The 15,905-nt window shown below is 33.4% G+C and overlaps 1 protein-coding gene across 4 annotated transcripts in view; it reads right to left on the reverse strand.

Annotated features, from left to right (window-relative positions):
• The window catches only part of CNKSR2 (connector enhancer of kinase suppressor of Ras 2), a 281,248-nt gene that overhangs the window by 120,532 nt on the left and 144,811 nt on the right, over window positions 1-15,905 (reverse strand). For 2 of the 4 annotated variants that reach the window (XM_068962231.1, XM_068962230.1), the window contains exon 9: window positions 4,086-4,232. The exons of the other annotated variants lie outside the window; for them this stretch is intronic. In XM_068962231.1, coding sequence (XP_068818332.1) covers window positions 4,086-4,232 — 147 coding nt within the window. The remainder of the gene's footprint in view (window positions 1-4,085; window positions 4,233-15,905) is intronic. 4 annotated transcript variants of the gene reach the window in all.

Here is a 15,905-nt window from a genome sequence, read left to right on the forward strand (position 1 = left end):
GTAACATTATCAGTGTTCTTCAGTCGCTACACCAGTTGATAGACAAAACTGACTACTACGACTATTTGCTTTCCATTTCTTTCTGCGCAAATGTATTTAATTTAAATATCCTGTAAAAATGGCATCAAGGTAATGCTAAGCAATAACACTTAAAGTGAAAAGCACAAAAACCACACAAAAAATTATCACTTCAATATAAAAGACTTATGGATTAGAACAGTCTAGGAGCAATTCTAATGATACAGCTTGATATCATTTTACATTAAAAATGTCTAATGAAACCTGTATCAGTAAATCGAATTCCAGCACTGATTTTAGTGATTATTTTTGAGATGCATTTTCACCAAAAAAAAAAAAAAAAAAAGTTGGGTTCCTAAATGTTTAAAATTGTTGATTCCCAGAGTGATGATTTCAATCAATATTCTCACCAGTGTCCAGCTAATTCTCCCATAGATCTCTTTTAAGAAGAAAACAATACCACTTGTGCAAGCTGGTGACCTATGCACGCTAATTTAAGACGACAAACATCAAAAAATATACACTGAGGTTTATCCATAATTCCCCAGGATTTTTTCATTCAATTTCAAGGACTTGACCATAAGCAACCACCATGCTTACCAAAATCCAGGACATTAGTAGAGGGTGCTACTAAGGACATGTTGTAAAAACAGTTCTCAGAAAGCAAGGAATTGCTAGTTTGCTTTCTCAGAATAAAAGATTCTACCTCAGGTAGACCATCTCTACTATATATAAATGGGTGCAGATGACAACAAATTCAATTCCAGATTAAATCTGCTTGTAGTATTTGACTAAAATATCTTTAAGTCTTTCAGTTCTATTGCAAAATATTTGAGAAATCAAGTTTAACAAGAGTTGCCAAACTTCATGAAATGTACTAATGAAATTGCTCTGTGAGCATGAAGTTGAATTGTATGCTTTTGCTTATTTGGCTATAATTCCACAAATGATTTTCAAAAGAAAACCCAGATTAAAATTTGTCATTGGAGTTAATTAATAATAGAAGCTACTATTCGTTTTAGAACTAAAATGACTTTTATTAAAGCATGTGTATTCCTCAAAAATCTTCTACCTTAAGGTAGATAAGGTTATATTTTAGTTGTGCAGGTACAAATTATTTCCTTATTAGTTTAAAAAATAATTATTCCTTTGTTAGAATGAAGTTGTTCTCTTCATGAGAGGCATGTATTAGCATCTAGCTCCAAACTACACAAATTTTGCTATACTTTATCTGAAAATGCTAAGCCTGGTATCATAAAAGAAAAAGATGAAACATATGTATTGAGGTTAAATATATGCCACAGATTGTTTCTTTTTGTAAACTCTATTTGAAAAAATTCTTAATAGACTATTGGTATACCCTATGAAGAAATAACCTAATGTCCAATTCTTCAGGCTTGAACATGCAAATTTGTATTCAGGTGAGTTAATGGGCATTTTGGCTCCAACACACCAGAAGCAGGACTACAGTAAGAATGGCACTTATGTCTGCACAGGGGACTGTTGCTACATTAAGCACTTAAGTTTCACATATGAGGTCCTTTCTTGGCCACTAGGAAAAGTATGTAGTCTCAGGCAAAGTTACAAAGAATCCAGAACTGCCTGTAAGACTTGATCATCCCACTATTTCTTTGATTTTTCCCCTTCTGGAAGCAGTCTACTTATAACCTCCAGATCCTGGAATCTTCAAGCTTTGTCCATTTTGGTTGTATTCATTCTCTTAAAATCCTAACCAGATAGTTTCCATTATGCTTCTGGTGTCTTTTCGCATTTTAGCACAAGCCCAAGCCTTAATACCAAAATGAAACTCTGTAATGGTACAATTTCAGGTCTTAGGAAGATATGGTGGTGGGAGATTTGGTAGTGGTGTGCTATGTTATAGGACTAATCCATTGCCCTTACTCTTAAGACTTTGTTTTACTACCACCTGTAAATATTTACTTAAAACTACTACTCTTTCTTCTGCTTCTTAAAGTCAATTTTCAAAGTTGAAAGCAGGGTCTCTCCTTGCCTCCTCCAACCCATTAATAGTATTGTTCATCTATAAAGAGTCGAGCTTGGACAATACATTTTAGGTGAACTAAATGCAGGTGAAGTAACGAATTTATAAAAATGTCAACACATATAAGCACTTATGTAAATACTGATTTTATTTTTTTTCTGAATTCAGCATTCTGAAAAAGTAAATTTACAAGTATACTCACAGTAACTGAATAGGCAATAAGGAATAAATATACTTAGTGATCTGATGAGGCCTGGCATTTAGGAATGAACCTAGAAACAGTGTCTTAAGTATCTATTATAATTAAGGAATGGTGTAGAACAATTTAAAAAATTAAAGTCTTTGTTCTCTGGGTTTAAACACACACACCAAATGTATGTGTAGCAAAGAAAAAAAAGTCTTTCGATTATTTCAGAATTTTCTATAAAAACGATTCTTAACTAGATATTGTCATTAGCTTAATTCCCCAGTTTGTGCTCGTGGAAAAGAACCTAAAAGGGGACCAAATCATCAATTTATTTTCTAGAGGTAAAATAGAGTTCATGGATCAATAAGAAATTAGCATCTTTTTGGTGTTCACCGTGAAGCAGAAGGTTCTAGAGAGAAGCTGTTAAATTTAACCACACATATAGAGAAGAAAACTTAATGGCTGAAAGGGTCTCTTCTTCAGGGTTCCCACCTTTCAGGCTCTGAAGAAGGATCTTTGAGGAAGACATGTCAATAGAAAACTACAGAGTGGAACAACAAAGTAACTTACAACGTAGTGAGAAAATAAAATGATGTGATGGGAAGGTCTGATTTGCTAATCTATGAATTAATGAGTCAAATACTGGTCTCTAAACTTTAATGATCATCAAAAATCTTTGATAATAAACATATACTGCAAGTCAAGTGCATTTGGACATATTAATATAGTTTAAAATATAGTTTTATACATCTTTATTTGAAAAAATGAATTCACATTAAAAATTTAAAGATCTTAATGTTCTTTTTATATTTTTATCTTATTTAAGTATAATGCAACTTTGAGGCCAAGAAGTAGGAAAGTTTTAAACAATGAGAAATCATTATAATCTATAAGGCCATTCATGTGTAATGAATAATTGAGAATTTCAGGGGAAAAAAAATGAAGACTGGTGTAAGGTACTAACACAGAACTTAATAGCAGTGATAACAATGGCATTTTCATTTATTGCTTTTCTTTTTAATCTGAACAACAGGAAATGTTCTATTTCAATGGGTGACTTTAATTTTTAAAAATTAAACTTCTATGAAAAGTAATGGTCTTCTATTTTAAAAGTGCAGGTCTTGTGAAGAGTAAAATTTTCTTCTATGATGTGTTTAAACATTATAGCCTGACTGAAAAGGAAGAAAATGTATTATTTCCTTGTCTTTATCAATCAGAATATTTTTATCACTTCCTAGATACCTCTGGTTCTTAATGAACCTAATTTATCAACATCCAGAGTAACATTTTAGAGTGATGTTTCATGCTGAAGAAAAATGCAGAATTTCTAATGTAACAATTTCCCTGTTTTTGCCTTTGTACATGGTAGAAATGAAAAAAATGATCAATCAGGAAGAATGTAATAGGTACATTTTAATTACTATCTAAAACTTTCTCTACCTATGGTTCAAAAACAACTATTCTGATCTCATGAGCTGATTTAAAAGAATTGTATAAACTATTATCTAGTTTCTTCAAGAAGTGTATGTGGATATAACTTTTAAATGGAAGATAATATCACAAAATGAAACCTCTCACTTTCATTTCTATCCACATTTTAGCTTCAAATAACTTGTGCTTTTCTTTGGAATTATGCTTTAAAATGTTTAAAAATTAAGGCAGGGTTCTTTATCATTTGATTTTAGTTATAGTGATTTTGAAATTTCATCACAATTAAGCCTATTAGGATCAGCTGTGAAGAGATCATTTCACAAACAAATTTTCAAAAGCATACAAGATTAATCCATATGCTGCTGAGATGAGGCACAATAAAGAAGCATTACTGAGATAATCTATGGCTAAAATGATGGTGTATGACTTATGATTAAGCTTCATTACCTGCAGAGCAAGGGGCTTCCATCTCATATTTTTCAGTAAAGCTGGTGCTGAGGTAAGCATGCTCTGAGGTCGCTTTTTCAAAGTTAAGATAACACCACTCGGGTCCTCTCGTAGTGCATTCACCAAATTTTTCAACTGCCACCCCACCTGGTAACCAGCAAAATCATTACAATAAAATTGAGGTACAGTATTCAAAGATTTAATGTTCTCCCCCTTTAATAAGATTAGTAAGAAAAAAAAGAAAACCACATAATTGGTGTACCATCCTATCAATTTTCAGGAGCTATAAACTCAAAAAGATATTTTATTTTTGAATTGACTAACCATGTTATTGCATTAGAGTCCATATCATTATGAGATAACAATGGACATTTACAAGTCAAAGCAGAGACTAAGATGGTATCCAACCAATAGAATAATTTAGAATTAAAAGAAATTATGGCATTATTAATGCTGCACAAGGTGTAGATCCAAGCTTTGTTCACAACTTACAATTTAAGAATCCGCATGCCTGAAACAAAGATTTGGCAATGTCCTGAACTTACAAATTAAACCACATGCTTGCTCATCACCATCTTTTAGAGATATGTGGTACTAATGTCCCTAAATGAGACTGACATTACACTACCAGTAGCTAGTACTGACACACCAAGGTGACATTCTGAGCGTGGAAGACAGGATTGATAAAATAAACCTTTAACCACAATATAGAGTAAGAAATGACAAGGTAATGCTACTCCAATGCAGCAGCTATTGAAAATGTGTTCCAAAAGACTCTATAAATTTAAAATAAACTAAATTTAATGAAGCCATCATGTGATATGTGGATATCACCCCAAACATATTGTATAATTAAACAGAAGTACTTGATAAATGTCCAAAAACCTGACTCAACTGTTATCCATGTTACATTACTTATTCTTTTACATTATTGAATATTTGTTAATTTGCTTTTAAGACATACTGGTTATGCAGTTATTTGAAATCCTAGAAGTATTCTTTAAAGAAACACATTAAAAACATCTATTATTCCAAGGTTTAAAACAATATATTTCACATTTAAAAGAGACAACCATTTCTTCCAACTCTAATGGATTAGAAATTTATGCTACATAAATTATATAAATGTGTTATATAAATACAGTGGGTCAAAATTTATCCTGGATTGCAAGCAAGATTCAGCTAATGGTCTGAAAATGATCTAGTTTCTTCCTAGGCACCCAAATGAAAGGGAATGGATGCCTGTGCCTATTCACCATGTTTTTGCCTGGGAGATAATGCTCAAGCTGTAAAGAATGAGCACTTTCATCCAAATTAGCACAGATCCCAGAGACTATGATGAAAGAGGTACTCTGGACCACAGCCACTGAAGGATAATGAGATACTTTAGTTTATATGACAGACCATTCATTTAAACTACAGCTTCTACTTTAGCTAAACTGAGCGATGGTGAAGAGAAAGAGGACAAAAAGGAAGCAAGATATTATAATGCTTAAAACCTCAGGGTCTCAGGAATCAAAATGATCATCATGATACTTGCCTAACATGAATAACAGGCTGTCAATTTTTTTAAAAAATCACTTGAATGTGGATCAGCTACAGCAATGATATTGGTCAAATGTCTCCCATTATATATAAGTAGAGATTATTACATCCCCAAAGGTACACTGATTCTAATTCTTCTGATGGCTAAGAAGTGTTCTTACAGCCATTTCTATGAGCCAAGATCAAAGCAAAGTTAGTTCAAATTCAAGTATTAATTTTGCTTGCCAAAAAAATAAGTGAGCATATTTTTGAATATCAGGTTTGGAGGGAGAAAACATACTGTTTATACAAAGAGTTTATGAACAACTTATTAATGATAACCACATTTTATCATTTATTTTATTCATTTAGATAATTGCTAATGATACTAAAGCAGTCAATATTGCTGTAACCTTCTTTCAGCCTATCTACTCTAGACAACGAATTACATATTGATTTTTATGTACCAATTTCTCTTCACTTTATTCTATGACATAATCATGTCACTAATTGAAAATTCTTAGGGCTTGATTGGGTTTTCCAGTGTAACATTTAGTGTAATTCGATTCATCCTACTCTTTCACAATTTCTCTATGCTCTTTTTGAGTATGCAATTCCAAAAAACAGAAATGTTTCTCCATGAGAAAGTGAAATTGATTTTTGATGACAAAGTAATAATTTGGTTAGATTTAAATTTTGTGTGCATGCTCAGTCGCTCAGTTATATCCAACTCTTTGTGACCCCATGGACTGTAGCCCACCAGGCTCCTCTCTCCATGGGATATTCCAGGCCAGAACACTGGAGTGGGTTGCCATTTCCTTCTCCAGTCAATCTTCCCAACCTAGGGCTCAAACCTGTGTCTCTTGCATCTCCTGCATTGGCAGGTGGAATGTTTACCACTGCACCACCTGGGAAGCCTTAAATTTTATAGCTGAATGAATGTTATTTAATTACAGAAAATTATATAACTTTATTACTTTTTAATCAGCCTTACCACACTCACTGACATTCCATTAGCAGTCTTTTAAACAAAAGTGATCCATACATATATTTATCTTTGGCTCTCAAATTCAACTTCCACTGCCAAAAGGAAATGACTGGATAAAAGCATAGAGATAAATGCGCAACATGTATGTTGCAGTGCCATTTAAACCAAACAAAAACTGTACATTATGCAAATGTCCATTAGCATGGGGCGTAAAATTTGTGTAGAAAAAGTTTAAATGTAGCTAATGCAATTCAATTTTACTTTTGTAAAAATATGCATATAAATATAGAAAACACAGAAAGCTATATACCACTATTAACAATGGTTACATTAAAGGGTAATAAAGACTGTAATATATATTTTCTCATTTACTCTTTAATTTCCTAAACTTTTGGCAATAAACATGTGTTTTATAAACAATAAAGCCAACAAAATATTGATAATGGACCTAGTCTAAGAGTAATATTCCAGTTAGAAAATCATGAATTTTCTGAATTATCTCATTAGGACTGTTTGTTATGGATGGAAAATTCCCACAAAAAGAACCAGAAAGGCAACACTATGTAGAACAGTAAAAGATAGTGATGGGGAAATGACATCTGCTCTGTACATTATTCTTTTACGTAACTGTCAAAAGAAAAACAAAATTATTACTCAACTATTCATAATAAGACCTACATTATCTGTTGATCTTTTTTAATTCAATGAATGATTTCAATAGGTTTCTCACGTAAGTGTTAATTTACGTTTTTGTGGAAACTGCTGAATAGTAATGTAATGAAGTTGGCTGTGTAATTCCCAGTTTACATGTAAATTTTTTCTTAATAACAGATAGGTTTTAGCTATATCAGTCCAACCCCAGTACTTGTATACCCATAAACAGCAACCAGACAACATGCCTCTCATATGAATAATCCTATTTTTCCTTAGTCCTTTCTCAAGCTCCCTGACTTGGATCATTTCTTCATTACTTTCTACCTTTTCTACTGCATATTATGCTTAACAACTATACCCATATATTGGATTGTACCAAGTTCTATTCAAGGGCAGATGTGGTGTGGTCTTAGAGCTCTAGGAAAAATGATTCTCAGCTCTGGTTCTGTGTATCCTCACATATCTGCAAACATAAGTATAGTGAATTATTAAAATAAATTTATTTCTCTGTTACTAAGATACTTATGGTTGACAGATTATGGGGGACATGAGTAGATGGTATTAATATTATGAAATGAGGCAAGTATATGGGTTACAACTTCAAGAAATTCGGGAGCCCTATTCCAGAGCTAAATGATATGGTACACAAATATCAAAATAAGTGAAATATATCAATCTGTGTTAATCATTTTTCACACTTATTTTTCTATTTCCTCATTTGAGTTTCTGGCTATCATTTTAAAGTATTAAGTTTGATAGACCTGAATTAAAAGCCATGTGAAGATATAACAGTAATATGAAAAATAATTATATACTTTACATTGGCTGCTATGAAAGTCTTTCTGTACTAGGAGATAGAAGGAGTTTTGAAAGAATGAAAACCAGGGATTCTAGTGGCTGCTAATATAAAAGTATAACCCACTAATATGGAAAGGAACTAAATAAGGTTTAAGTGAGTTTGGGATACAAAGAAAAACATTCTAATAATCAGAGACATCCAAAAAGGAACTGGTAGACTTGTGAAAAAGTGAACTCAACACCAAAAGAGATGTTTATGTATTACTGCACAGGCTAAATAATTAGACTTCAAAAATCACAATATGTTACAACTTTACTACGCAGAATGGGTAGAAAAGTACAAATAGATAACAACAGTTGAGCTTTGTAGTAAATGGATATGGTCCTGATACAACTCTGAATACTTGTCCTCCATCTTTCTTCCTCCTCACAACCAATACATGCAAGTGATTCCTCCAGGCTAAGTGTTATTCCCCTAATACTTCATGCTGTCTTCTTACAAAAAACTCTTGTTTCCAGAACTTCCACTAACAACTTTCGGCATGACTCACAAATCTCCTAACTGTCCCCAATCCCTATCAAGAAGTTGAGGCATATTTTCAACAGTTCATTCATCCATACTAGTAGCTACTGAATAATCAAGCACCAGTAATTCACTGTGCTAGATGCTTCATACTGCATTCCTTTTATTTATATCTTCATTCTTACAACAGCCCTAGGAAGTAAACTATTAAACCCACTTTACATGTGAAGAAACTGAAGCGAAAAGAGATTAACTAAATTTTCTTGGTCAAGATCATTAATAGAAACATGTAATTCTCCAAGCCAGAATACTGAAGTGGGTAGCTGTTCCTTTCTCCAGGGCATTTTCCCAAGCCAAGGATCGAACCTAGGGTTTCCACATTGCAGGCAGATTCTTTACCATCTGAGCCACCAGGGAAGCCCAACAGAAACATAGTAAGTTGCAAAGCCAGAATTCATTCAAGTCTGTTTGATTCTAAAGCACAAGGCATTATGACAGCAAACATCCTCCTCTAAATATTCCATTGGTAGTACAAATGAATGCAACACTTGATTCAACAGCAACAATAAAAAGTTCCCCATCATCCTCTCAAGTTTTGAGCATGGAGTCACCTACAACAGTTCCCCGTTTTTAATACACATCTATCCTGAAGAATGTGTGTGCTTACCCAGTCATGTCCAACCCTTTGCAACCACATGGACTGTAGCCTCTTCTGTCCATGGGATTTCCTAGCCAAGAATACTGGAGCAGGTTGCCATTTCCTGCTCCAGGGGATCTTCCCTACCCAGGGATCCAATCTGTGTTTCTTGCGTATCCTGCATTCAGGTGGATTCTTTACCACCATGTCACCTGGGAAGCCCATCCTGAAGAACAGACTCTGGCAATTAATACATCTTCTCATTCCTTTATCTGTCTTGAATACCAGGTTGTTAGACCTAAGAGTCCTAACTGCTTTTTCTACTACTAGTCTTTTGCAGCTCCAATATACTGCTACAGCATAAAAGTGTTCTTTTCCTCAAAACACTTGAAAAGCTCATCAAAGGCCTAACTAAAGAGTCAATTCCTATAATAGACCCTGCACCAATATGGCCATCACTATCTCCTATAATTTCTCTTTAATGTAGTGCTTAAACTTCAGAATGTGTTAGAATCACCTGGAAATATCAGTTTTTGATCCAGTAGGTGTGAGGTGGAGCCCTAGAATCTACATTTTTTTTCCTCAAGTTCCCAAATGATGCTGATGCTGCTGGTCAGGAAACACTGTTTGAGAACAGCTATTCTAGACAATGAGCTTCTTGAAGGCAGTGACTTGCCCATGTCTAGAATATGTTAATATGTTTTTAAGATTAGATATTATAACTTATAAAATCACTAAATAGTGATGTGTGCCTTCCATGTATTATGGGTGCAATGGCGCTTGAAGCACAACCTGTGACTCTTTAAAAAGCATAATGAGCAGGGGAGAGATGAGCAGCTCAGTAAGTATTTACGATAAATAAGACTCTGATGCTGGGAGGGATTGGGGGCAGGAGAAGGGGACGACAGAGGATGAGATAGCTGGATGGCATCACTTGACTCAATGGACGTGAGTTTGAGTGAACTCTGGGAGTTGGTGATGGACAGGGAGGCCTGGCGTGCTGCGATTCATGGGGTTGCAAAGAGTCGGATATGACTGAGCAGCTGAACTGAAGTACCCCTACAGAATGGAATTTGGGAGCCCCCCAAAGGGCAGCTAACCCATTCTTGATGGTCCAGGAAAGGTTTCCTATTAGCCTAGGCTGAATTTCTTAGGAAGTGGACACGTGAAGAGGATATGGAAGCTGAGGGACTGAAGAAAGCCCTGAGACAAGTTAAAACCAGTTTGAGCAATTTTCATTAGTTCAGTATGGGTGGAACAATTGGTTAAGTTAGTATTATGTTACCCTTCAACATTGTGCTTTTCTTCTCAGCAAAAGCACCCTTCTATTATATAGATACTTGCATTTTTCTTCTCCCACCTATAAAATCTTATGTATCCGTAATGGCACTTATTAAATGCAACACCCATCATACAGCCTCTTATAGCTAGGATCTTATTTTCCTCATGTGATCTTACATCTCTCTAATGGCATTTTACATGCACTGCTGCTTATTAAAGTTATCTATTTTTCCTCACGTCCTTCATCTACCCTCACAAAATTGGATATTGAGGGTTTTATTTTGAGGATCAAAACTGAGTCTCATTTTTCTGGATATACCTGCAATCAATGCCTTAAAAAAAAGGCAGAGACTTAATGCATGTTTGTTGATAACTAGTGATATGGCACGGTGACATGAGAATGTGGATGTTTCTGAGATAATGAAGTGCCTTAAAGGTCAAAAGGGAATTTCGTTTTGTATATAAAACTAAGATGTAGTATTAAGTTTTTCTCTAAATGTAATATACTTGATACTAAAGCTATAATAAACATTCTTTACCTCAAATTACCAAATAAACTTTCTTATAAACATTTGGAAAAAAAATTATAGAGTGGATACTTCAGACCTAAAGTCACAGTGATTTATGACAAGAAAAATATTTTCCATAATAATATATAATATCCATAATATCTATAATAATATATATCCATAGTAACAATGGATATAGTTGCTATTTGTTGTAGAAATATTCTGCTTCATCATATACATTATAGAAACAGTTAGGAAGGTTTTCTAGAAAAATATAAATAGTCCAGGTTTTTCTTTCTCAATATTTAATAGAATATTTCATTCATACTAAAGTTCATGGACCTTTAAAAATCCACCTATACATCTGATACCAAGTATGTCATATTATTAAAGATAATATGTTTTTCACATATGCTGAACTACAAATAGTATCTTCCTGATTTGTCCAGGTAGCAAATTCAGGGTCTGTAAATAATGGCAAGTCTTACTAGTTTAAATGTAATCCCCAACTTGGACACTGAAATGTATTTTATATATAGCACAAACAGAATTAAAATGGTCCGACAGAATTTTTAAGGTATCCCAAGAGTTTAAAGCCACATGCTCTGCTTTCTTGTAGACAGGGCTTGTAATTGCTTTGATCAGGCTGAAGCAGATACCAAGGGTTCTTGGGTAAATGGCAACATAAGTGGGCAGGTCCTTGGACAATGGGTTGCCCAGATTAGGTACACAAAGGGCTTTGGGGTTGGTGTTAAAGAGGTGAGTCTTCCTTTTCTCTTTGTACATAGTGAGAAGTCTCTGATCCCTTTAGGACATTCTCTAGCCTATCTGATTCCTAAACAATAGGTGGTGAATAATTTGACCAACAAATGAAAAGACTATGGTTCCAAGCAGCCAAAGTTACAAATAAGCATAAAAGAATGTAAGCCTATCAACTTAGACCTTTGCCTCTGTTACAACTGTATTTGAAATTATGAAAAAGCATCTCTAGAAATACAAGTAGGAAGATAGGACATTCTTAAAATATTTTCAGTTATTATCCTTCAGAAGACAAAGTAACAGATCCATTCATTAACAATTACACACACTCCTGTGTAAACACTGGCTCTTACTCATGGTTGTAATGTTTAAATGATACCTATTCACAAAGTAAATTTCAAAGAGGCTTGAAGTGTGCCTATATGAATGTCTGACAATATGAGTCACACCATACCCAAATGTTCCTCTGCTCTTTTCAAAAGCACTAAAGAGACAATTCAATATACAACCCATCACATTCAGACTAATGACACTGTGTCTTTGTCAAATGTTTTGGTGCTGAGACATTACAGTGCTCTGTTCTCCTGCATTACTGAAACATTTCAGAATTAATGAATTTTGATGCACAGTATCTTTCAAAGATCCCAGAATCACTAAATTTGAGTACCAATCTAAAAACTTCATCTAAACTTATTTTTTTCACACAATATATTTGTGTGATATATTTGGAGATATCCTAATTTTGCTTTTTCACAATCATTCATTTAGTGAGTAGAAACAGAGAATTACCCATGGTTCCAATAAAGAGGAATATAAGCTGAAAGGTATACATTTGGTTAAGGACTTAAATGCAAAAAAAAAAAAAAAAAAAAGTTACTTTAAATTCCAGCATAGAAGACTTCTCTGGTGGTCCAGTGGTTAAGAATTCCGCCTGTCAACGCAGGAGACACGGGTTTGATCCCTGGTCCAGGAAGAGCCACATTCCATGGGGCAACTAAGCCCGTGTGTCACAACTACTGAGCCTGTGATCTAGAGTCCATACATGCTCCACAACAAGAGAATCCACTGCAATGAGAAACCTGTGCACTGCAACTAGAGTAGCCCGTTTGCCACAACTAGAAAGCCCATGTGCAGCAACAAAGACGCAGCACAACCGAAAATAAATAAGTAAAATTAAAAAAAAATTCCAGCATGGCATAATTTAAGTAGGTAATTCAGAGTATTAGAAATGACCCAAGGTTCTATCTATTATCAACGAAACCTTAGTACTGATTATTTTTTACAAACATGACTAGAAGAGATAATCTTGGGAAAAGATGAAGGGAAAAACATTCAAAAAGAAGGAATTAAAAAGTTTTATTTTCATTACAGGGAATACTCCACAATTTTATGTCTTTATTCACTGAGCCACTCTTCATCTCACGGCCTCCTTAAGTATTTACACAATGAAATAAGACTTTATTAAAACATTGTTTTTTAAAGGCATGTTTTTTATGTGGTTTAATTTTACTATAAAACTTGGACCATGTTGAGCTCCTCACAATTTGAATTTACACATATGTTTTGGTAGTTAATATTTTCATGTGAATTTCACAGGCAGTCACATATATAATATACATGTGTGTGTGTGTGTATGTGTGTTTTATTTAAGAAAAAGCATAGAGAACACAGTTTCTCACCGCTGAAGATGGATAGGGAGTCCAAGAGAGAAAACCAACCTGAAGACTACAAGCAGTACTTTGTTTTTCACCTACTGTACACCACCTTCCCGGAGTCTTTCTCTATAACCAAGAAGTTCTGAGGGTTAAATCAGAATTTCTTGACTGACTCATGAGGAAGCTCATGGAAGGAAGAAAATAATACTCATGATTTTTTTCCATTTAGTTCTACAGATCACCCACATTGTTTTTACCAAAGGTGATACATTTCCACATCCTGTTACTTGCATTATCTTCTATTACCTATCCTGTTACCTATATAACTGCACCTTTATATCATTGGTATCTCTGCTTCTGGTATAGTTTAGCATCTTGAGCAACTCAATATACCAACTCAGTACGGTATTTGGTAATATTTTGGTCTCTGAAGGCCAAAAGTTTATTTTGAGGGGCTTCATGGTTCACATTCGTATATGCTATAGGAAACTAAATCAAAGCCCATTTTATTCTTATTTCATTATCATTCATGGTATTCTTTAACTTCTCCAAAACATAAAATTCAGTGAGTCTAAAAGCCTCTGCTAGGGAGACACGGAGAAGGAAGACAATCATGTAACAGTAAAAGAATGTGGGGATGAATCTTTGGTCATATCACAGAGCTTCATTACCCACAAAATCAGTGGGATAATTTCAAAGAACCATAATAATACAAGTTTTTAACTAAAATTTTTATAAAGATACTTGCATGGGTTAAATTTTAACTTAATTTTATGTTTGCATATATATGGAAATTTTACATCTCAGTCATTTCTTCTTATGTTTCATTTCTGTTCTCCTTGCAAAGACATTGAAAATGTGTATTTTAAAATAGAGTCTTAGTCACCAAAGCTAAGGGATGAAACATTGTTATCTAAAAATCTATACATCCTATTTGTAAGAATTCTGAGAAAGAATAAAGAAAACATCTATATTTATGAAAAATTCAACTTAATTTAGGAATCAAAACAAAAATGTAATTAAAGTAACCAAAGCCAAATATTCATAAAGAAACATGTTTAAAAATCTGTAACTTTTCTATGAATAATTTTATAATGTCATTTACTGGTAGACATTTAACAGATATGTGTATTTGAAAATACTAGCAAGTACTGCAATAGATGTCTGCATTTATCAAAACAAAACCAAAGAATGTGCATATATGCATTTATATAGCATTTATATAGTGTATGAAACCTATATTTGAATCATAGGGCTAAATAACTTAAAAAGAACTTAACATTATTAAAATTATCTCTTGAATTTCCCATTTTATGACGCTCTAATGTATTTCTCTTTCATGCAATAATTTTTTATCTTCATCAGGCAGCTGTAATCTACTAATTGCCCACCTCTATTATAGACATAAAGTAAATCAGGGAACTGTAACTGACCGATTTCTGTCTTTTTGATACATGTAGGAAAAGGGATATAGTTATTGACATTGATTTGCAAATGAGCTGCACACTTAAAAATCCAGAGTAGGAAAGAACATCAGCCAGGAGATACATTTTAAACATACAAAATAATCACTTATATGGATACATTTTAAAATTCCATGTAAAATAATTAACCTATTAATTGTATGTTGACACTGAAAGATATTTCTAATAATAAAAAAAAATTAAAGCTAACCATATTTAGAACCAATTAGTCTTTTCCTGGTGGAGCTAGGAAGAATTGTATAAATTAGAAAGAAATAAGTCAGGATGCAGTGATTTGCAGAAAAAATAAATTGGTTCACAGAAAGTTACCAATATTAAGGTATCATACAACTTATCTTCTTTATATAAAGACTTAAGATAATTTTAGTTTGATAACAAAAATCATAAAATATTATATTAGATAATAAAGTAATGAATTGATTTCTGTAGGGATAATAAAACATAGTTTATATAAATATGTGGTAGTCCAAAACCAGTTTCCACACATTCTCATCAAATCCACAATATTCAGTGTAAAATAAAAGAAACCATATCCTATACAAAGTAGAATCTGAAATAAAATTTTACAGTGAGGAACTGAAATCTTTGATGTATTATTTTTCCTAATTTTTGGTAAGTGTCTTTTCATGGTATTTTCCCCTTCCAAAAGAAAACAATTCACTTGCTCTGTTTTAGAATACCAATTTCTTAGAATCCTAACAGAATTATTTTAGGATATTATCATAACCATTTATTAAGCAATATGTTAAACACCATGCTAATATACTTAATCTCTGTACTCCAGCCACATCTTGTGTTTACAGGGATAAGAAAGGAGGTGTACTGCAAATACTGTCATTTGAGTTTTCAATACTTTTGTTGTAAGAAATTATAAGATAAATATTTTCTCTTTTGAGAAAGGAGGACAGAAGAAAATAGGCGAGAATAAAAAAAAGTACTGAAAAAGGTGAAGAACGTAGGAGAAATCGTCAAGTGAGAAGAGGTGAGGATGGTAAAGTAAAGAAAACT

This window comes from Capricornis sumatraensis, chromosome X, assembly GCF_032405125.1.
Source record: "Capricornis sumatraensis isolate serow.1 chromosome X, serow.2, whole genome shotgun sequence".
Taxonomy (NCBI): Eukaryota; Metazoa; Chordata; class Mammalia; order Artiodactyla; family Bovidae; genus Capricornis; species Capricornis sumatraensis.